This window comes from Micrasema longulum, unplaced genomic scaffold, assembly GCF_059751315.1.
Source record: "Micrasema longulum isolate JH-2025_06_02 unplaced genomic scaffold, ASM5975131v1 h1tg001527l, whole genome shotgun sequence".
Lineage (NCBI taxonomy): Eukaryota > Metazoa > Arthropoda > Insecta > Trichoptera > Brachycentridae > Micrasema > Micrasema longulum.
In genome coordinates this window covers 825,237-848,869 of record NW_028278710.1, presented here as the reverse complement: position 1 = coordinate 848,869, position 23,633 = coordinate 825,237, and the positions used below count along the sequence as shown (strand labels likewise).

The following is a 23,633-nucleotide window of genomic DNA, read 5'->3' as shown; positions in this document are numbered from 1 at the left end:
TACTGGACTACGTGACTGACTGCGACGGGCGTAAATTCTTTACTCTTTTCTTCATACGCGACAATGCGAAACATTGGTATACTGTGAGTATAATTTACCCCCGATTTCCGATAAAATGCTTTTTTGTGCCTAATAAGTACTTATTATTAAATAACAAATTATTTCAGTGGATACGTAAATGTGTAATGGAGGAATACTGAAAATCTAAACCCAATATTTATTATATTTATTAAGATATTATAGTTATTAGACGCAATGTGTACTAGCTACACATCACCGCGAACCGGGGAGGGAGGGTTAATAAAACACACTTTAAGAATATTGGTTCAGCATTTTCATTCAAAATTACAGATAAATTCATTGAAATATATATATACACATTTAATTAAAATAGGAAACAATAAATTACAGATAATATTTGTTTATATGCTCTTCGGGCTCCTGGTATTTGGTCAACCCTCCTATGATTCGGTCTTGATGGCGCAAGACAGAACAATGGGACGATACAACAATTTGGCCGTAGTTCACACATGGAACACTGCAAAAACGAATACACAAAAACGTGGGTAAAATAAGCGAGTTTGCAAAAAAGCATTATTTCTTTTATACCAAATTGTATTGGAATGGGGAGTTCAGTGCTTTATTTATTTATTTATTATGGATAACTTATATAGCGCCATTTTCGTAATAAAATACCTCAAGGGCGCTTTACATGGTGATTCTATTGTTAAGTTAATTTAATTGAAGCTGTTAAATTTGTAATTTAATTAAAATAATTTATTTTGTTGTCACGTGCTACAGATTTATTCAAATGATTTAGAGAACAAGTGGGTTTTAAGTTTTTTCCCAAACATCACTTCACTTTCACAGCCTCGCACCTCTGCTGGGAGAGCATTCCATGCCATAGGGCCTGCGACCGCAAATGCGCGTTCACCAAATTTAGTGCGCTGTTTGCGTAGAGGTATAATAACTTTTCCTCTCGCCGTAGACGTAGCTGATCTAAGCGTGAGACGCCTGTCAGCTAGTTCATCTGGAATGCATAGTTCCCTTAGATATTCCGGAGCCGAGTTGTGCAGTGACTTATACATAAGCCAACAGAGTTTGTATTCGACCCTCTGTGGAAAACGTAGCCAGTGTAGTTCCCGAAGTGCTATGGACAATTGGATACAAAAATTGTTTTCTTGCGCGCCGTAAAAATTAGACCATTAAAGTGTAAGGCAAAGTTTCTTGAAAATGTACAAAAAACAATATTTTAATAAAAACGCACTATTTCGAACGACGTCAAACAGTGTAAAATTAATGAGATCAGTAGAAGTCGTCTTCAAAGTTTTTGTCGACATTCTGCGCCTGATTCTTGACTTGATCCTGGTTGCAATACAGTTCGGCTATTTGCTGAGCCGAAGTTGCTTCTTCCGCTGTTTTATCCTCACGCACTCTGATGAATCTGAAAAGAATAACAATTTTAAAAAATACATACGGTTCGTCAACTATAGTCCTTAAAATATAGATTGATTAAAATGCCAGCTGCCAAACTAAAGTCAATGTCGCAGCAAAATCTGCAATCGGATTTTAATCAAGTTTTAAGATGGTCACATGATTGTAGCCTAACAATAAATATTAAAAAAACGAAAGCGTTACACATTACGTCCCCATATAATAGACCAAAATAAGATTTATTAATATATCACACACTCACGAATGCTTGCATATCAATCTACAAGACTGCAAATGCACAAAAATAGATCACGTATCAATAAATAAGTATTTAGGTATTATTATAGATTCCACTTTTAATTGGGAAGAACAGATAAAAACAGTTTGTAATAAGCTAAGAGTTTGCCTACTTAACGTGTGCCATTTAAAACCATACATACCATACCCAGTGCTGAGACTAGTTTACTTGGGGCTAGTTGACCCAATTATTCAATATGGATTAAGAATATGGGGACTAAGTTTTAAATCTTATACGGATAGAGTCTTGAACTTACAGGTACAAATTTAAAAAAATATCATACCTGTAAAAATAAATAATGAGGCAAAAGACAACAATAAAATATTATTTGATTTTGTTAACGTTTTGCCAATTAACAAACAGTGTCAGTATAAGATAATGACAGATCATTTCCTCGATTGCAATTTTAAATCCAAAATAAACCACCAGATCATGACCCGACAAGTATCGGCACAGCAGCTGATGGTACCACGACAGAAAAACTACTATGGTGACAGAACAATGGGTAGTGTAGTACCAAAACTGTACAATTTAATACCAGCTGAAAATCGTGAAGAAAAAAACCTAATTTCATTTTAAAAAAATAGTCAAAAAATTATTAAACAGCAAGTGAAACTTAAGTGTATAAATATATTTTATTCTTCAATTATTATTAAACTATGTACTTACTTATAAATTTAAAAAAAAATGTAATGTAACCCGCAGACAAGCTTCGTCTTTGCGGGAACAAAAATACAATTATGTATGTTACTTATTTGTTAAAATTTCTTTATATTTTTCTTTATTTACTGTTTTTTTTTCTCATGTATCTCTATAATAATGTACAAACTTATATGTATGTATGTATATGTATGCGTGTATGTTTTCATATGTAAATTTTTTAAATATTTTTCTATGTACCATATACCTATGTTGGTACATTTCCTGATTTTTACTTATTATTGTATCTTTTAGCTTTTCTTATGTTATCTTTAATTTTAACTAAATTTACATACTCATGTTTCACTGCTGCACTTAAATGTAATTTCTAAAATATGTAAAAGCCCATTGGGCGTGTAAATCAATAAATAAAATAAAATAAAATAAATAAATAAATAAAATAAAATAAAATGAATAAAACTTTAAAAAAATAGTGATGGTAAATTACTTAAATAATTAAATGTAATCAAGTTCGACTGTATTTCAATTTGAAAGATTCACGTGTGGTGTTGTCGTACCTGGGGAAGCGGAGTGAGATGCCCTTCTCCGGGTCCACGAGGCCGATAGCGGCGTGATGTATGGGAGACAGAGACATGTCGGCACATTTCACCTCCCAGACCTGGACAGCGTCGAACCAGTGGTCGGGCTCCAGCGATGGATCGTACCTGGCAAAACAATTTTTTTCAAATAAAGGTTTCAGCTCTTTAACTTCACAAACATCAACAGATGAAAGAATTGAAGGAATATAGATGTTCGAATATAGGCAGAATGGTGAATGTTACACAGTGTGTAAAGTGGCCACTTAAACCAGCCATTGACAGGTCATAAGCCCTGTAGATGCCTGGACTTCTATATTACCTTATCTTAAATGTTCTTCATCTCTGTTGTAATATGTTAATATAAACAGCCCCCCAGGGAGTTGAATCCAGTCCTTGTCTACAAAAATTTAGACAAACTCAAAATATTACGATGTTTTACTTATTGGTACATGAAACAGGTGGTACCGTCTACAAATCCTGGCTGGCACATGTATTGTTATTAAACTAAGTAGTCCTGTACAGTCAACTATTCCTGTCATAATTTTGTGAAGCATTCGTTAGTCCGCACACACTCGCGCGGTATTGTAGAGAAGTGATACCATGGTAGGTGGAGGCAGTGAGAGTTGATACATAAGAAATACCGGTTTTGTATTTTAGGTACTTTATAAATTTATTTTGAATATTTTCTATTCTTGTTATATATATGGCATACTGGGGATTCCATATCTGAGATGCGTATTATGTTCCATATTTGGATGCAGACGTTTGCAACATCCCTAATTTGTCATTTAGAGCAGATGGACAGCGACAGAATGGCTCTGAAAGCGTCTCGCGCCTCGGCAAGCATGCAGCCGCACCTCACCTATAGTATCCCTTGGGCGCAGGTATCTTGTGGTGGGCGAGGCTCTCCGAGTGCTTTGCCAGGTCCTGATCGCTGAAGCCCGTGCCCACCTTGCACAGGCTCTGGAAGTGCTCGGAGCCGGGGTCGTAGCAGCCCAGCAGGTAGCCCCCGTAGCCCCCGGCCCGCTTTCCCCTCCCCAAATACCCGCCGAGTACCACGGCGTCTATCGTGTCACCCACTCCCTCCAAATAGTCCTTCTTCAGCTGGAATGAAAATTGACTAAATTTTAGTTGCTATGAGGAATATCCTAAGATTTCCTGGAGAGACCATACAGTGACGAGGTTCCCAGCAGGATCGAACCTGTTAAAACACCATATCAGAGCGCCGTGCAGAAAAGATTGGCCAAAGGTGGTTAAAAGAAAAAATGCCACTGTCCACGATTACTGTTTTTGGTAAGAATGATCATAGGCTGAGGAGTTTTAGGCTTTTTTTAAAGGTATAACCCGCTAAGCCTCTATCGTATGTTGATTTAGATAAAATTATTTATTTATTTGTACATCAACGGTTCAAAGAACTTTTACAAAAAATGTTTTACAGAAATAATCACAGCAGTGCACAATAATCATGTAGTACATAATATGAAATAATAGAATAATTAAAACTAAACAATTTAGTGAACATATAATAAAAATAAAAAAACAAAAAAGTTAAAAAGAAATGTAACCTACCCGTCACAGGGGGGGGATGAATCTCACCCGCATGATCAAGGTTTCAGCTATTTTACTTCACAAAAGTCAACAGATGGAAGAGTTGAGGAAAAGTAGATGTTCAAAGATGGGCAGAATGGTGAATGTTACACAGTGTGTAAAGTGGCCACTTAAACCAGCCAACGACAGGTCACAAGCCCTGTAAATGCCTAGACTTCCATATCCCCTTCTCAAAAATGTTTTCCCTCTCTGTGGTCATTTTGAAGCTCTATTCATAAGCTGTCAAAATCAGCCAACAGTGTTTTATGTGCTTGTGCGCATAATTTTTTTACGATCATGGAAACTTTTTACACATTTCAGTCACTTTTTTGCAAAGAAAACTGCAGCCAAAAGTCATTATTTGCTCGTGGGATTGTATGGCAAACATGCTCAAAACAAAATGAACAAAAATATAAAAAAACAAAACGTACAGTTCGCTAGGGGTGAAAGGAAGTGGGATGGGACAATAGGGAAGGAAGAGAAGAAGAAATAGTAAGTAAATATAAAACGATGAAAAAATAAATAAAAACGTATTTAAATGTATACATACAACACACATACATACACACACACATCCATATACATACATATACACACATGACATGCATATAAAAAATTTATTTATTTATACTTTCACATTGTTTGTATTCTTTTTTATACAGAATAATGTTCCCTCACTGGGGTGTCCCGTGCCGAGGGAAACATTTTACAAAATGTGAAACATGCCTTAAATTACTTCTTTAACAAAGTTAACATGATAATAATAAAAAAAAAACGTAATTAATCTATTAACATATTACAACAGAGATGATGAACATTTAAGAGAAGGTAATATAGAAGTCTAGGCATCTACAGGGCTTATGACCTGTCAATGGCTGGTTTAAGTGGCCGTTTCACACACCGTGTAACATTCACCATTCTGCCCATATTTGAACATCTATATTCCTCTGTTGTAATATGTTAATATAAACAGCTCCCCAGGGAGTTTAATCCAGTCCTTGTCTACAAAAATTTCGACAAACACAAAATATTGTTGGTAATTAATCTAATTAACTTAATTATCATTAACATAATAAGCAATATAAACTAAAATAATCATAAAAAACATAACTAATTTATACAGATCAATAGACCAAATTTCATAAACAGTACACACATTTTACCTATTTGGCTTGATCCACTCATCGATCCGTGCGCAACCCACCTCCACTATCCATTTCTTAACAGCAATTTTATATTGTGAGTACTTACTGATTGTCCTTATGGATAATGGAAGTAGATATATACACATACATACACACATGAACATATACTCATACACTAATGCACATACATATATATATTCAATAACAATATAATGAAATCTAATAAGAAAAACGATTTGAAAAAAACAGTACCTAAAGATTTTGCTCTTGTGACGTCTCTATCGCAATTTGTTTTTTTTTTTTACGTAATACGTAATAGTGGCTTACCTTGAGCCAGTTGCGAGAGCGCTTGGCGATCTCGTAGTCAGCATCCTTGCCGTTGAGTGTCTTCACCATCAGACCCTCGCAGTTCCCGCGCACGCTCTCCTCCAGGAACTCCTGGATGCTCTCCATGCTGCTGCAGTCCAGGCTGGTGGCCATTTGCCACTCCCCTGCAAGCAGCACTCGGTAAGACACAACAGAAAAGCCTTAATTCTAATGAAGAAGTTCTGTGCTATGGCAATTGAGCAATTAGATCATTGAAAAATTAGAGCGTTTGCTTGTACGGCCAAATTTCTCAAAGGTTAGAAATAAGAATTTTAGTCCTTAAAATATAACTTTATGAGAATGACAGCTGCCAAACTAATGTCAATAGTGATGAGAAATTACTAATCACTGACCATGTACCGATCAAATCAATTTTATCAGTTTTTTCATGCAAACATGAAACTCTGTTTCCGAAAATTGATATAAAAAAGCAAAAACAAGCCTATCATACTGTGTTTAAGACAATTATTCATAAAAAATAAGACATTTATACTTTTTTCATGAACAACATCAAATGAATTATTTTTTTATTCGATCAATAATTTACATTGATATTTGTCCCATTTTTTGTCAACGTTTTTGCAAAATGATGTTACCTTGTAAGAACGTCGTTAATAAATAGGTTTATTTGAGTTTTTATTTAGTTTTAAAGCTGATTTTATATATTTATGTTGATTTGTATGTCAAGCATTGTATTAAAAAAAAAAAATTAACATACCAGATACAATTGATTTTTTGTGTGTCAATATAAATCACTTATTAGATAATACTACAAAGTTATGTCGTCACTTTTGCTGACGACTGTCATTCTAATCGAGCTATATTTTAAGGACTACAATTTATAACCTTCAATTTGCGTGAAGTTGTCTCTCAGCAGTTTCCGCCTGTCTTCGAAAGGCCTCTTGACCAGGGATTCCCCATTGAAGTATAGGAGGTCGAACATGAACAGGCAAACTTGTACCTTTATATCTGCCTCACTGGCGTCTTTTTTCTTACGGGTTGATAGTACCTAAAACATATTTATTCAGTACAGTGCCACATAGTCAATGATATTTATTTTGTTCATTAACGCCCAAAAGGCATTTACAAAAAATAAAAATTAAATACATGCTAACATACTAAATAATAAACACAGAATATACAGAAAAAATATGTGAAATTAGTTAAAAATAATATAATAAAAAGTTTTACAAAGTAAAAAAATAAAACAATAATAACAAAGGTATGCAAGAAAAAACAGTAAGCATATAAACAAAAAATGCAAAGATATAAGCTTATGAAATAAATTCTGTAAAGCAAACAATAAATTTTTCAATTTCAATTCAATTCAATTTATTTATTTTAAATATAACATATACATTACAAAAATATATTCAATACGTATAAATAAAGTGTTACGGTAAAGCTAGGGTTTCCTAGGACAGCGGTGCCCGTATCTTAACGGCCGTAGTGAACGGTGATGCGGTGGACAGCCGTCGTAGAGGTGGCTAGAGAGTGGTTTTATTTTTCAACTTAATTAAACTTGCAGATTACACAAATTATTTCAAGATTCTCAATTTGGAAAACAGTATTTCAAACATTTTTTCTTAAAGGGCTATTTTTCTTTGAGATGGTACTTTTGACATAAGACCATAATTACTTTCATGCGTCATACTCGTATTGCAGGACATATGGCGCTCGACGAGGCCGTTTTTAGCACTAATAATTTCTAGAACAATTCGGCCAGTTGACATTTCAATTGAATATGTAATATCGACTAAATTCATAGTGCTATTTTTTTATTAATTTTTTAATGAGTTATGTATTGAAGGCTTCCACATAATATTGTTATTGTAAATGTTGTCACATAAAAATTATACATAACATAAAATAACTAATCATACAAAACTTATAATATTACTAGAAATGTAAATGAATATTGGTCACACAGTTGCACATTACAATAAATAATACAACTATAGTTGACCATACAGTGTACGAGTACATTTATTATGTGCCTGCATACAGAACTGCACATCACCTGCATAATATAGGCTGCGGATTCAAGGAGCAACATCATAACTTGAATTATTTTTGGAAATTTCACTTTTAAAGGAAGTTAAAGATATGTTATTAATATCAATACAATTTAATTTCTGATTACACATATGGCAGGTTCTATTTACAAATGAATTTTGAAAAGATTTAGTTTTACATTTAGAAATTTTAAAATTTATATAATATAATATATCACAAAGTTACGTCCTTTGAGTTGATTTCATGGATAAGAGTTGTTGTATCACACAGAACTACAGAAAAATATCAGTTTATAGTATAATATATTACTTATATTATATTATGTACCATCTATGTAGGTACAAATATGTGATATTTTTTTAGAGCTTACCTGTAAATAATATCACCATTCGCCACTGCCTGAAGGGCTTTTTTAAAACTATTTTAACTATTGATTTTTGAGCAGATTCGATTGTAACAATTAACAATTAATAGATGCGTATCAATCCTAACCTGGAAAGGTAAAATCTGTTTCTTCTCCTTGTCCCAGGCGACGGCCTCACAGTCCAACACGCAGCTCTGCACCGTGTCCTTCATCGTCTTGGCCAGCCTCGCCAGGACGTCCGGGTACTTGGAGGTGTTGTTCTCCTGGTTGCGGCTGTAGACGGACGCCCCGGCGATGTCGGCTACCGCCACGCCGTCGCAGTCGCGCGATGGCACGTGGATCTGGGCGCGCTCGCCGTCGTACTTCCACTCGCACGTGAACTCCACGTTTTCGAACCTGGAGATTCATCGGCATTGGAAAAAATTCACCATTTGAAAAATAATTTGTTGATAAGATTGATAACAAAATTCGGTAAATAAATTTAAAAGTATGGTTATTTTAAAGGCGCCAATAACAATTTATGAGTCCTTTATAAGCCTAGATTTTCATATTTTTCCATCTTTACTGACTTCAAAAATATCAATACCCTTAAAGCTCTCTTCTGTTCCCTATTTTGCCCGCAGCTTGAGTATTAATCTGTTATCTGGTCTCCATATTATGATCACATCAAAAATATTGAATCAGTTCAACATCGATTTTGAAGAAAGATAGGCTGGAGGTTGGGCTTATCCAGAGACCGATATACGTATAATGAGTTAGAAACTAGCTTAAATATATCTTTTCTTCAAGACTGTCAAAATAAATCCGACCTTCTAGTCCTGTTTTAAATTCCCAACTCACTCTTTGATGCGCCTGAACTACTGAGCTCGATAAAATTAAATATCCCAACGAGAAACCTCAGACAAAACTTACTTTTTCATACCGATAACCATGGAACTAACTATGGTTACATTCCACCCACCTTTTTTTTTAGTAAAAATAAATATTAGCGTCCTTACAATTTACTCAAATATTTCAATTTTGGTGGCCTATTTCAACGAGTTATAAATACAGTAAAACCTTATTTTTACATTCCTTAATAAGTTTAAAAACAAAAAGAACAATCACTTCTTCTCTAACGTTTGACTTCTCATAAGTCATCAGTTAATAAAATGCTAACAGTTATTTATTATTAATAATGCTTACAATGAGGAATTCCAGCCCAATCCGGAATTAAATTTTTGAAATGTTGGAGTAGGATGAAATATCTCAAAAACGCACGCAAAAATAAATAAAAAATGTTAAAAATATTATTCATTTTAAAATCGTAAATAATGACGTCACTCCTTATATTCACGTGTAGTATTTCCGGTTTCCCCTTTAAGCCCCCGCAATGTTTTGACCATAGAAAAAAAAGAGTATAATTTGAAATTTCAACCAGAGATTATGTCAACTTTCTAGGTTTTTCTAAATCGAAACGTTCGTAAAAACAACCATAACATAGAAATGAGCAAATTACGATCAACTAAATGAAGTAATCAAAGCAATATTCCATAGATTCTTGCCAGGTCAGTGAAAGTAAGAACGCCAACCGTTTCATGACGTCACTGCTGAAAAGTGACACACTGATTACAGTCATCTGGCGCGGTATTTGATAAATGTCACTTTAAAAAATCATATCTTTGTAAATAATTACAAAAAAAATATATATTTATATTTTTGCTTAGTTAAATAGTACGATAATAGAAAAAAAAATAATAGAAAACAGTGGAATTCCTCATTATAAGTATGAAAATTTGAACAGCCCTGCTTGATTGGAATTTAAATTGTGCAACAGAGACGACGCTCTACAATGTCAAGTTTGATGAAATGGGCGACAGACTCTTTCTAAGTGCCGATGTACGATATATAATGCCGGGAACTGTAAGTCACTCTCTAAGCACAAAAGCTAGTCTGTTTTTGGAAAGTAACAGCTATAACATTAAAAACTTATAAAAGTAAAGTGTATAGAAAAAAAACATGTATCAATTATGTAACTAAAAAAAATAAAAAAATTTGTAGACTTTTTTCATATTTGCTGTTTTGACCGTTCCCTTACTGTCCTAAAAACACCCTCGGTGCTGTGTAGCACTACACATTAAAAAAATAAGAGATTTAAAAAGGGAAAAATGGAATATTAATAGGGAATGGCTTTAATTAGCCATAATTTAATTCAAAGATGATAATATTTCAAATCTAACTGCTGAAAACATGAAAAAACCATTGGGTATCATCGCCAACGACTCGAGGGAAACGTGCACCCGCACCAACTTCCCGGACTGGACTATGTTACTGATTGCGACGGGTGTAAATTCTTTACTCTTTTCTTCACACGCAACAATGCGAAACATTGGTATACTGTATTCGATGTGTATCAGTTAAATTTTAAAATAAAATGCTTTTTTTTTCAGAATACGGTTTTGAAATTAACATACTTTTTAAAAATAAAAAAAAATTATAACATTTCTTGATTTGAATTTCAACAAAAAGGTTACTAAGCTTTTTATTGTACCATTTTTAATACAATTACAAGTTTTAAACAATTATATTTTTATACTTACGCACCCACACACACGCACCCTCTCACTCATTCATTCCCACACGCACATGTATCCTCTCCCTCATTCATTCACGCATACACACATTCACATACACATGAATACAAACGTCACACAAATACAATTACGAAACTTCTTTTCTTATATATTATGTCATTATATTTACAGTGGATTTTTTTAATTGGCTTTAGCATTGTTAATATTTTTCTACTTATTTTGTTTATGTAATAGCTGTAAAAATTCCAAATAAAATAAAATAAATAAGTAAGTATAATTTATCCCTGATTTCCGATAAAATACTTTTTTTGTGCCTAATAAGTACTTATTATTTAATAACGAGTTATTTCAGTCGATACGTAAATGCGTAATGGAGGAATACTGAAAATCTAAACCCAATATCGATTATATTTATAAAGATATTATAGTTATTAGACGCAATGTGTACTGGCTACACATCACCGCGCACCGGGGAGGGAGGGCTAACAACAAAATAAACACTTTTCTTCCATTCTACAGCATCTACAATATACAGCACATAACGCGCCGTATTGTACGCCAAATGGCTATCACTAATACTCACCTCTGCAGGACCTCTCGTACGCCCTTGGTGGGGTGAGCCAGCATGGGCTTGAGGGGGACGCCGGGGGTGAGGCGGCAGTGATCCGGGAGGGCCCCCACCCCGTGCTGGAGGATCACGGGGATCACGAGCTCGTAGTTGGGGCAGGAGCAGTACGCGCTCTTAAGGATCAGTGCCTGCTTATCCACCAGGGCCTGGGAATACGTTTTAAAACAAACATGTAAAAAGATCTAATATTAATTCCTTTCAATTGATTGCCTAATAAAATTCTTGTGTTGCTCTGTAAAAACAAAGTTTTATTTTAACAGTTTTACATAGGTACTCACTTAATGATGAAATTTTATCATCTGTGTCTAGTATACGAGATTTAGGTATTATACTTGACACTAAACATTCTTTTACAATTCACATTGAACATGTTATCAATAAATCCTTAAAACTCCTTGGATTTATTAACAGAAGCACAATAGACTTCAAAAATATCAATACCCTTAAAGCTCTCTTCTGTTCCCTAGTTCGCCCGCACCTAGAGTATTCCTCTGTTATCTGGTCTCCATATTATGATGTTCGCATCAAAAATATTGAATCAGTTCAACATCGATTTTGAAGAAAGATTGGCTGGAAGTTGGGCTGATCCAGAGACCAATATACGAATAACGAGTTAGAGACTAGCTTAAATATATCCTCTCTTCAAGACTGTCGAAATAAATCTGATCTTCTAGTCCTATTTAAAATTCTCAACTTACTCTTTGATGCGCCTAAACTACTGAGCTCAATAAAATGAAATATCCCAACTAGAAACTTCAGACAAAACGTACTCTTTCATACCGATAACCATAGAACTAACTATGGTTTTCCTTCCCCTATGTCCAGAATTCTTAGGTCTGCCAACAAACATACCAGTCTTGATTTCTTTGATAACAAGTTGTCTTCTTTCAAACGATCACTGAATCAAATTAAATAATAAAAACCTCTCTCCCGCTTCCACTCCCACCAAGTCTACTATATACCATTGTGTCTTTCTACTTTCTTTTATAATAATTTTCTATGCATACATATGTCCTTAAAAATGCTCATTGGGCATATATGTAAATAAATCAAAGAAATGACATTTATGTTTATGAAGTCGATCTCTTTCCAATTTGCTTTAATGATTTATTCCAACAATCTATGTTCTTTATTTACTTTGGCCATGTAAAAATCTGACGTAATGTCTCCATCTTGGTTTTTCTGTTTTACCGTCTAACTGTGAAGCACTGCTTTATCAACAACGCGGAACGCTGTAAAATTCAAAATGAAAGGAAATACATTTCCTTTACAAAGATTAAAGCACTCGAGCAAAATTTACACTTCTCGATGCAATTTCTGAAAAACCTCAACATGATGTAATTTCTGCGAGCAGTATTGTACGAGTAAGTTAACAAAATGTAAGGAAATGCACTGTCAGTGTTTTTAGTCAGGAGCCGCCTGTGAGACGATTTCAGTCTTTGCGTCCTTACCTTGAATTGTTCGGGTGTTTGTCCTTTGGAAGCGTTGAGGACTTTGGGCGGCCATTCTCCTCCCTGCGTGGCCAGTGGAGGGGTGGTGGTACACGCCTGTGCCAGAGCCTGCAGTACAGACTGCTCCGCGAGCCCCACACGTAACTTACCAGCGAGAGACCTACAAGAGAAAGCGCACGTTAGCTTCCTGGAAAGATCGCTAAGTGTAATATCAGGTTAGGGAAAAAGTAATTTCGTTTTTAGCGCCCTTTTTTTTCAACTAAGTATATCTCGTTCATTATTGGTCAGATTGGATCATACGATACAGCGTTGTAAAGGTGTGAGTGTATACTACAAACACTTCTTTGACAGTATTGCGCTCGGTCGGTTCAGTCGTGAACTATCGTGCATCGAGTATGGAGGTCTCAAAGGAAGAAATTTGCCATATTTTACATTTTTAATACCTAAAAGGGAAAAACGCGTCAAAAGCGACCAAAAAATTTGCAATGTACACGAAGCCAATACTCTTTCAGTTTGTGCTGCACAACAGTGGTTCGAGCGATTTTATTCTGGTGTAGTGGAGGTGAATGATGCTCCACGCTCTGACAGGCCTGTTGTCAAAAATGTCAATAAAATCATTAAAAATATCGAGATAGACCGTCATATTAGCGGTCGTAGCATCACCCAGGAGCTGAATATTGATCATAAAACCGTTTTGAACCATTTTCAGAAGGCTGGATTTAAAAAAAAGCTCAATGTTTGGGTGCCACACGAGCTGATGCAATAAAACCTCATGGACCGAATTTCCATCTGCGAATCTCTACTGAATCACAACAAAATCGACCCATTTCTGAAGCGGGTGGTGACTGGTGATGAAAAGTGGGCGACAGAGATCGTGGTCGAAAGCCAACGAAGCGGTCCGGACCGTGACCAAGCCAGGACTGACGGCCGGGAAGGTGTTGTTGTGTATTTGGTGGGATTGGCAGGGAATACTCTACTATGAGCTGCTCCCCTATGGCCAAACGCTCAATTCTGCCCTCTACTGTGAACAACTCGACCGTTTGAAGCTGGCGATCGAACAGAAGCGGCCAGCGTTGGTGAATAGGAGAGGAATCGTGTTTCACCGGGGCAACGCCAGGCCGCACACATCTTTGGCACCTGGCACCGAGTGACTTGTCACCCGTTCCTGTCTATGGCCAATGCGCTTGGGGTTACAAATTTGGGCTCAATAGAAGCCTGTGAAAATTGGTTGTCCGAGTTTCTTGCCAATAGGGACAAGGGCTTCTACGAGAGGGGCATTATGAAGTTGGATTCTCGTTAAAAACAAGTTGTCGAACAGAACGGCGCATATTTAACTTAAATCGGATGATTGTAACACTGTTTATAAAGCATTGAAATAAAGCAAAATACAGAAAATGACCTTTTCCTCAACCTGATATATCAATTTTTATACATTTTGAAGGCGAGCCATTTTGAAGTTTGATGAGCTCTGAAAAATCGGAATTTTAGTTTACAAGCCTAATTCTAGTTTCAGCAGATTCTTTCTCAAAATGTTTTCCCTCTATTGCAACAAATTTAGATCTGAACAACTCTCCAGGGAGGAAATCCAGCCTGTCTGCAACATTTGGACATACTCAAAACATTTTCGAATCATTATTTCAATTCGAATGAACTAATTTTTTCCTCTCATAATTATTATGGCGGCCTCCGTGGTGTAGTGGTCAAGACGCTTGACTCACGCACGGAAGGTTCCGGGTTCGATTCCCGGTGAGAACACAAAAAATTAAAATGTGATTTTTCTCAAGCCTGGTTGTTCTGTAATATAATTCACCACTGTAATTAGGCCTCCTGGCCTGTTGTGGTGCAAAAAACGAAATGAAATTATTTTCTGTCATTTCTTTTTCATTTGTTTGTTTCGAGCCGACTTGCCTGATGAGGTATCTGGTTTCCGACTGCCGACAAGCAACAAAGATGGCCTGAATCTTGTCAACTTTTTTGGACATAGATGCGTGACCTGCAAAAGAAAACAGATTTAATTATACACAGCATTTTTGTTGGAACCTCCTCTACACGGGGGACCATTTTGTTTCCCTTCTGGCGCACAATTTTAAATTTGAAAAAAATGGACACAACAACAAACCATCCCGCCGTTTTGCCATAGGGGTAGGCAGAGAGAATAGAACGCCATAAACATAAAAATAAAACAGAGTATTAAAAAAATAAAGCATAATTACATACCAACGAAATACATATTAATAGAAAAATAGTAAACAAAAAAATCCCACAAAGGCATCCCAGAAAATGTTCATGAATTTTTGCTACTATAATAATCAATGGAGAGTTATAATACAGACAGCATACAGACCTCGCTTCCTCTACATTCATACGTCTTCTCATGCACGCACGCCGATTATTCCTACTCTTGACATGTTCATCTTTAAGTATTTGATGGACTCGATCGTGCCATGCCTTTCTCGGTCTTCCTCGTTTTCTGCATCCATCAACATTCGCATCGTAGATCCTTTTAGCCGTTCTTTCGCTGTCCATTCGCTCTATGTGTCCAAACCAACGCAGCGCCCATGCTTGATTCTGTCGGTAATGCAAGTCTCAGCCTTATATAGTTCACGGTTCTCGACATTTGTGCACCTATCGTACATCGTTTCACCACACATTCGCCCGAGGGATCACATTTCGACAGCATTTAACCTACTTTCATAATTATTTTTCCAATTCCACACTTCATCATCATCAGTGGCGCTACAGCCCGTTGTGGGCCCTGGCCTCCTCCAGAATCTGTCTCCATTCCTCCCTGCACCCTGCGGCTCTTCTCCAGTTCGTCAGGCCAATTGCTCTAATGTCACTTTCCACATTATCCAGCCATCTTAATTTTGGCCTGCCTCTGCTTCGTCTGCCTTCCAGAGTGGTATAAAAAATCCTTTTTGGGGTACGGTTATCATTAATTCTGTGATTTTTATGAATTGTGCAATTCCATACTTCACTCCCATACATTAGAATTGGCATTAGAACTTCTTTGTGAACTGCTAGTTTTGCCTCCTGCGATAAAAATTTGTTTGCCAAAGTAGATTTCAGGGCACCGTTCACCCTGTTCCCGGCACTCACCCTCCTTTCAATATCTTTCTCTAAATGGACACAATGATGTAAAACCCCACTGAGGGCATTCAAATATATTTTAAAAAAAACAAATTTACCAGTCATCTGCGCAATGTCTTTGAGTTTCTCGAACACACTTCTGACTGTGAGCGGAGCCGGTTGGAACATCATCCTCTGGTTGGACTTGGATTGCTCCGCAACCAGCCCGAAGTCTCCCATAGTGTTGCAGTCGTTCTTGATCTGAGCCACCGTGCGCCCCGTCGACTGGGCTATCGCCTTCATCAGAGTCGTCTCCGCAATACCTAAAATTGATTCATTCAATTGGGTTCTCGATCTTGGTTTGAAAGTGGACGATGCTCAATTTAGATGAATTAACTTACACAGAAAAGGTAAAGATGATATTTAAGATGAAAAATAATAAAATAAAGACAAATATTAAATTTAATTTTAACTACATGATACATAAAATAAATACAAGAATGTCAAATAATTTAACTTACGAACAACCTAGGACTAACAGAAAAAGAAACAGTTGTGTATACGGCAATAAAGTTCTACAATTAAATTCTACAAAACATTTACAAACTTAAAAAACACCTAAATAAAACAGTCCTTATGACGAGTGATTTTTTATTAAAACTATTGTGTCATAATATCAATATCCCCATGTATCAGCACTTTTGCTGATTGGGAATATTTCGTACAAATAAAATATGTAATGTTAAGTAATATGTAAAGTTAAAAAACGATGTATTTTGTCATAAATAAATAATTTATATATTATATTATAAAGATTTGAACAGGACTACAAAAATACTTCAATGATTTAAGAGCTGTACAAAATAATAATGATCTATGCCTGCCTGTGATGACAGAAAAGTTATTATAAATATTAAATAAAATATCTGAGAAGTAGAGATAATCCTTAACATATTACAACAGAGATGAAGAACATTTAAGAGAAGGTAATATAGAAGTCTAGGCATCTACAGGGCTTATGACCTGTCAATGGCGGGTTTAAGTGGCCACTTTACACACTGTGTAACATTCACCATTCTGCCTATATTTAAACATCTATATTCCTTCAATTCTTTCATCTGTTGATGTTTTTGAAGTTAAAGAGCTGAAACCTTTATTTATACGGGTGAAATTCATCTGATTGAATTATATCACCTACTTATTAGGCAACGCCTGAGATTTTTATTTTTCAATTTTTATACTTTTTCACGAACAAGGTGGATTTTTCAACAAGTTAAAGAGCTGAAACCTTTATTTTTGCAGATGAGATTCATCTAATTGAGTTATTTCACCTACATACTAGGCAACGCCTGAAAATGTAATTTTTTCAATTTCTATACTTCTTCATGGACCAGGTGGATTTATCAACATCTCTGTTGTAATATGTTAATGTAAACAGCTCCCCAGGGAGTCGAATCCAGTCCTTGTTAGAAGTAATCCGATTAGTGGCTGTATACTGTATTTAAAAACATGGCATTGCGAAGTTAGCTACAGATTACAGCAACACAACGGGCCATAGGTACATGGGTTGAGAATTGCAAGCGCAAACTGAAACCATCTGTTACACGTTTGTTGAACTAAAAACCGAACCAAAAACTTTGTTCTATGCAATAGAGCTTAAGGGCTTCTCTAGAGAATTATTACTCTGTGGTTTTTTCCCGTATCATAAAATTATTTGGCTATTGTTTATCGCTTTTTTTAAATAAGGAACGGACGGCAATCGAACAAATATTAAATGGTTAGAAACAAATCGTTTTAATTTGAATTATATGTGTCCTGACTTACCTAACTCTACACTCTCATAAGTGGGCGCCAGCCTATTGAGACAGAGATAAACGCTCGGCAGCAGGTCACAAGGAGTCAGCACCGAGACTGATCTGAAGAAGTTACTTAGCAACTCCACGATCTTCAAACGCGCCGATATCTTCTCGATCTCTTCCAAGGTCCTCGCCAACGCCAAGTACGGGACCCTCTCATCGCGGGACCAGTTCGCGTCGTCGATAGGATGGTAATTAGACTTTGCGGGGTTATATTCGACTCCGGATTTCGCATTCGATTTCGACTCAGTCTTAGTCACAAATCCGGTGAACGGTGATTTTTTCACCTTGACGGGCGATTCTTTTTCGCTTTTAACGACGACGTCCCCGTCATTATTTTCAGTTTTTGTTTCCTCACTGCCAGAAACTGCATTTTTCGTATCTTTATCATCATCTTGTGAATTGCTGCCTTCTTTTTTATCAAATGATAATTTTTTAGCATTTTTTTCTGTGGATTTTTTCTCCTTAGATTCTTTTTTTACACTTTTGGCGGTCTTTTTTTCGGTAGATTTTCTTTTCTTCTCTCCTTTTTTCTCTTTTCCTTTGGATATTTTTGAAACGGGTGTTTTTTCTGTATCTTCCTCCATATTCTCGGCGTCACTATCAGATTTTGAATTTTGCGATCCATTTGTGTTGTTTTTGACATCTTCCTGGATCACCTTTGTTGCAGAAACGTGTGAATTCCTTTTTTCTGGAGGAGAATTTGAATCGCTATCACTGTCGATTCTTAACCTCTTTGAACCTCTCTGAAATAAAATAAAATAAATCACATAAACTAGGGGGAAAAGATACAATAAAATAAAAAAACAATACATATTGATATGTGTACAGTCGAACTCGATTATAACGATCATGGAAATAGCGAGATCTCGGATGTAACGAGGAAACGTTAGTTGACATTTTGGTTCATGGTTTTCTCCATACAATTATTCAATGTTATAACGAGCTACTTTTCGGACATACCGAACAAAAATATTGTGAAAAATTACACAAAAAATCTTCAATTGTTAAAAACATCATTCTCGAAATAAAAACCTAAGTGATAAAATCCAAATGGTCGACTAACGTAAATGGTAAATACCGCCGGGCGTTGGGATCGGATTATGTTTAAGATAGCTATGTAAGTGTCCAAGTACCTAATTGGATTTTTCGTCGAAAATATTTAAAAGTGAACACACATGGTTTTTAAAAAATCCAAGCTTTGTGAACTTAGTAAGTGACGGTTCGGCACATTGCTACAATTTACAGCTGCTTTTGTAGTTTATGAATGACATGCTTTTTTAAAAAAAAAAAACTTATATGAGAGTTGCTTTATTATTTACCTTGCTTATAATATACAAGGTTTATATTTCAAAAGTGGATTTTTCTGCAATTAAATTTCTTTAAATTTATCTTAACTGTTGGGATCAGGAGGGATATACTAATGTGGGCCAATCAGGAACTTCTCAGCATTTGCTTATGTGGAGAGGAAACCACTCAAAACTCTTCAGGAGAAGCCGGCCTGTTGGCAGTAGTCAACAGGCCTTCCGTTCCACTTGAGGAGTGTTCGGCATTTTCTTCCCTACTTTGGTTAATTTTACCAATTGCCTGCACTATATTGACCATGTATGAATGACATGCTTGTTTTGGGGGTTTTTACGGGGTTTTTTAGATTTTTTACTTTTATGCTAATTACAGGTTTTCACAAGTAGCATCACAGTAAGTTAAAAAATATTCTCGAACAAAAATGAACAGCATAGAATTAAGAATAGTCCAGAAGGAGCGTAGAATTATATTTGAATACATCAGAATGTGTCCGATAATTCCCCCACTATGCCCTACTTTCGCCGCGCGCATTCGTGAGGTCGCAGCGGAATGTTGCTTGTTTTTGATTTTTTTTTATTATATACACATTCATTTTCTAATTATACATGAAATGTGATTGCATCCTGTTTCTTTAAGATCCTAGCAGTATTTTTACACTTTAAAAAGACACAATACGACATAGTTGAATTCAAATCAGGAGTTGCGTACTGAGCGACGTCTACAAAGAAACTAATGGGTCAAAACGTAAACCTACTCATTTATGAGTAGTTGAGTCGCCTTCTGTTTGATGTGCGTATGCGGTTTCTGGACTATTCTTAATTCTATGATAACACCTTTTATTTTATTGGTTCGTTGGAAGAAATTCCCATGTGGAACCAAACACCAATGTACAAAAAGTAAAAGTAAATAAATATATGCAAAAATAATAATATTTTGATACGATAATATTCGTTCTTACGGCATTTATTTTGACAGGAGAACAGCTATCTTCGTCTTCATGTTTAATTTCTTTCTTTGGCGTAATTTTATCTTCATTTACAATTTTAGGAGTGATTGCCTTTGCCGGCCCTTTGGAAAAGAACGAGGTTATGCTCTTTTGCGCCATATTGGGTTTTAATAACAAAATATTCCTACCAAACACGCCTGAAGACGAACAGACCTAAAACCATGCAGATTTTTTTATCAAATGGAATTTTAGGACACATGATAAGAAATTACTTAAAAAAAGGATATAATATAAGCTTGTAAGTTTACAAAGAAGTATTTTGCAAGTCAAAATTTTGTGGTTATGTTTACTTTATTTTTACTTACTGGGTTATTTCTTACGGCGATTAATGCACAATATGTTGTGAATTTATACATTAATGACACAAATTCATTATTTTATATAATTTTTAACGACTCGCACAATAAACAACGTAACTTTAAGTATATAATAAGTTAGAACGCAATAATCAAAGAAACTAGTAAGTACTCATTTCACTGACATTCATCCGCAATCATCTGTCACCGGGACAAACGCCGAAACGCCGCCAAAAATCCCGCCAAAACAATACACCTTCTTCTTCTTCGTCTTAGTTTTTTTTGGCTTTTTCACTCCTTACTGGGGTGTTCTAGCCAGTGTCGAGTTTGAGATTTTACTTATTTAAATATTTACACATGCTTTAGTAGGGGAACCTGTGGCGGAACTGAATGCCGGTATTGAATGCCGCAGCGAGACTTATTTTCGGAATCTCTAAGTTCAGTCATATCACTCCACTACTTCGGGAACTACACTGGCTACGTTTTCCACAGAGGGTCGAATACAAACTCTGTTGGCTTATGTATAAGTCACTGCACAACTCGGCTCCGGAATATCTAAGGGAACTATGCATTCCAGATGAACTAGCTGACAGGCGTCTCACGCTTAGATCAGCTACGTCTACGGCGAGAGGAAAAGTTATTATACCTCTACGCAAACAGCGCACTAAATTTGGTGAGCGCGCATTTGCGGTCGCAGGCCCTATGGCATGGAATGCTCTCCCAGCAGAGGTGCGAGACTGTGAAAGTGAAGTGATGTTTCGGAAAAAACTTAAAACCCACTTGTTCTCTAAATCATTTGAATAAATCCGTAGCACGTGACAACAAAATAAATTATTTTAATTAAATTACAAATTTAAAGCTTCAATTAAATTAACTTAACAATAGAATCACCATGTAAAGCGCCCTTGAGGTATTTTATTACGAAAATGGCGCTATATAAGTTATCCACAATAAATAAATAAATAAACGGGACAGCTAAACTTTGATTGCAATTTGTGAGAGTTTGAAATGAATAACTTATTTTTTTTGTCAATTTGTATGGTAATTGACTTATTTATTTACAAAAAACCAAACCAGTGTTTAACTTACCTAAATACGTCATTTCTGTAAAAAAATCAAACAAAAAAAAGGGAAATTTCCTATTCTGCCCCACCCCCCGGGGCACAATAGGATATGAACCCGGGACACAAAGGGGTACTCGTCCCGATTATACAAAACAATATAATAATAATTTTTGCATGTTTTATTGTAGATACATGAAAAAATAAATTAAATAACGACATTGTGCATTTCTCATAAGTGATGATATTATTTTATTTAAGTTTATAATAGTGTTGAAAACAAAACAAAATGATCAATTTTACATGTGAAAGTCATATTATAGTATACCAGCCCTTAGTCAACTAACGCCATGTAAATGCATTGATTTCCATATTCCGTTTTGAAAAAATCTTCATTTTATTTGTAATATATATTGATAATTATCTTCTATTCTATAACCGCATCCAGTGGTGCTTAGGGCACTAAATTTATACTACAATCGTAGCGCTTTAGCGATTTTAATCTAATACACATGAAGGCGAGATAATCAAACTTCAGATACCAGAACAAAAATCACGCAAGATTGCAGTGTTAAGCCACTTATCAAGCAAATATTTCACGCTGTTTCTAACGGAGATTGAACCCGGGACTTCAGGCAGGCATATACACTAACCAGTATATTACAACTCTGACTAATCTTCCCTAAATACTATTTTTCAGGATTTTTACCCGAGTAGCTAACAAGTCTAGGATTCTGATTCTATTTCACAGAAAAATGTATTCTTCGTTTCACCTGGACATGAGACATTATTATTATTCTTGTAGGGGAGTCAGTGCTAAATAAGCTCCTGGCGTTACTGCGACCTGTGTAGATCTATTGTGACGGTTCCCTGTAAATTGGTTCTCACCTAGGTGTTTGAAAGCCCTTAATATTGAGCGTAAGGCAAAAGTGTTTTCATATTGTCGAATCTCCCTCTCGAAGCCCAGATCATTAAAACTATTGGGTTATTATTCGGTAGGGGGTACCGCTCTATGGTCCACCGAGGATGTGGCCTCTTCTGTGATTTTAAGCATCACATTCATGTAGTCATATGTGCGTAGTTTCACGCGTGTAGGCGTTTCAACGTCTGCACTGCAGAACTAACATCTAAATAAAATAGTACAGGTAATTAAGACAATAAACGATAGCTGGATACAAAATGCTGTGATCACTTCAAGACAAACGGAAGGCCTACGGCCTACCGATGTTTATAAATAGTCCGGTTTCTCTTGAATGAGTTTTCTATGCTTTCTTCTTCATTAAGCAAATGCCTCGAAGTTTCTATAAATCTTTGTGGGCCTCCACAGCCGAAATTCCTTCCCTTTCCCGACACTACTCAGGATGCACAGATAGCCAGAAAACAAAATCCACTTGGAAACCTTGTACATTATAAGCAAGGTCAATAATACTACAACTCGCATATGAAAAAAAAAACCTACTAAAATTTCCCATTTTTTTTATTCTGGCAATGTTTAATTATAATACAACATTTAATCTGCCTCTAGTGATAGTTTTTTATTTTTTAAATATATTTGGACCCCTGTATTAAGCAGCCTTACGTGTCATGTACAAGGCTAAGGTACTCAGAAAAAAAAAGTTTTTTTTTGTCTTGGAAATGGGTTCACTGATTTTGGTTTATTACCTTTATGAGTCCAATCACCATTGTTGCAAAATCCAAGAACAATGGCGCGTGATAACTACTTTTGACGACAGTGTGGGTATCTGTTAAAGATATTCCACCTTTCCTGCATTCTGCTTCAAGATTATGGCGTTGTAAACTGAAAAATAGGCTCTGAAATAATAGATGTTCGATACTCTTTGAAGAAATATCATCGCATGGACAAGAGTCATAATTCCTTCATTTGAACCTAGGTATATACAGGGCTATTGGTAACTCGGCGTATTCCCGACAGGACGAGG

The 23,633-nt window shown here is 35.8% G+C and overlaps 1 protein-coding gene across 3 annotated transcripts; it reads right to left on the bottom strand.

Annotated features, from left to right (window-relative positions):
- Nucleotides 1–311: 311 nt before the first annotated feature.
- On the bottom strand, nucleotides 312–20,864 carry DNAlig1 (DNA ligase 1). Of its 3 annotated transcripts, none has more exons than XR_015824127.1 (14): nucleotides 20,642–20,864; nucleotides 20,289–20,489; nucleotides 17,994–18,771; nucleotides 16,289–16,492; nucleotides 15,009–15,093; nucleotides 13,101–13,260; nucleotides 11,605–11,795; nucleotides 8,577–8,844; nucleotides 6,915–7,077; nucleotides 6,030–6,193; nucleotides 3,833–4,074; nucleotides 2,950–3,096; nucleotides 1,152–1,444; nucleotides 312–638 (listed from the first exon to the last, which is right to left on the bottom strand). XR_015824127.1 is itself a non-coding variant. In XM_088236247.1 (14 exons), the coding sequence occupies exons 1-13, from the start codon at nucleotides 20,690–20,692 to the stop codon at nucleotides 1,306–1,308; spliced, it is 2,793 nt and encodes a 930-aa protein (XP_088092373.1). In that variant the 5' UTR covers nucleotides 20,693–20,864; the 3' UTR covers nucleotides 312–538; nucleotides 1,268–1,305. The 3 variants fall into 3 exon arrangements, 2 of the variants coding, with proteins under 2 accessions (XP_088092373.1, XP_088092372.1); XM_088236247.1 differs by having other exon boundaries at nucleotides 312–538; nucleotides 1,268–1,444; XM_088236246.1 differs by having other exon boundaries at nucleotides 312–1,444.
- Nucleotides 20,865–23,633: the final 2,769 nt, after the last annotated feature.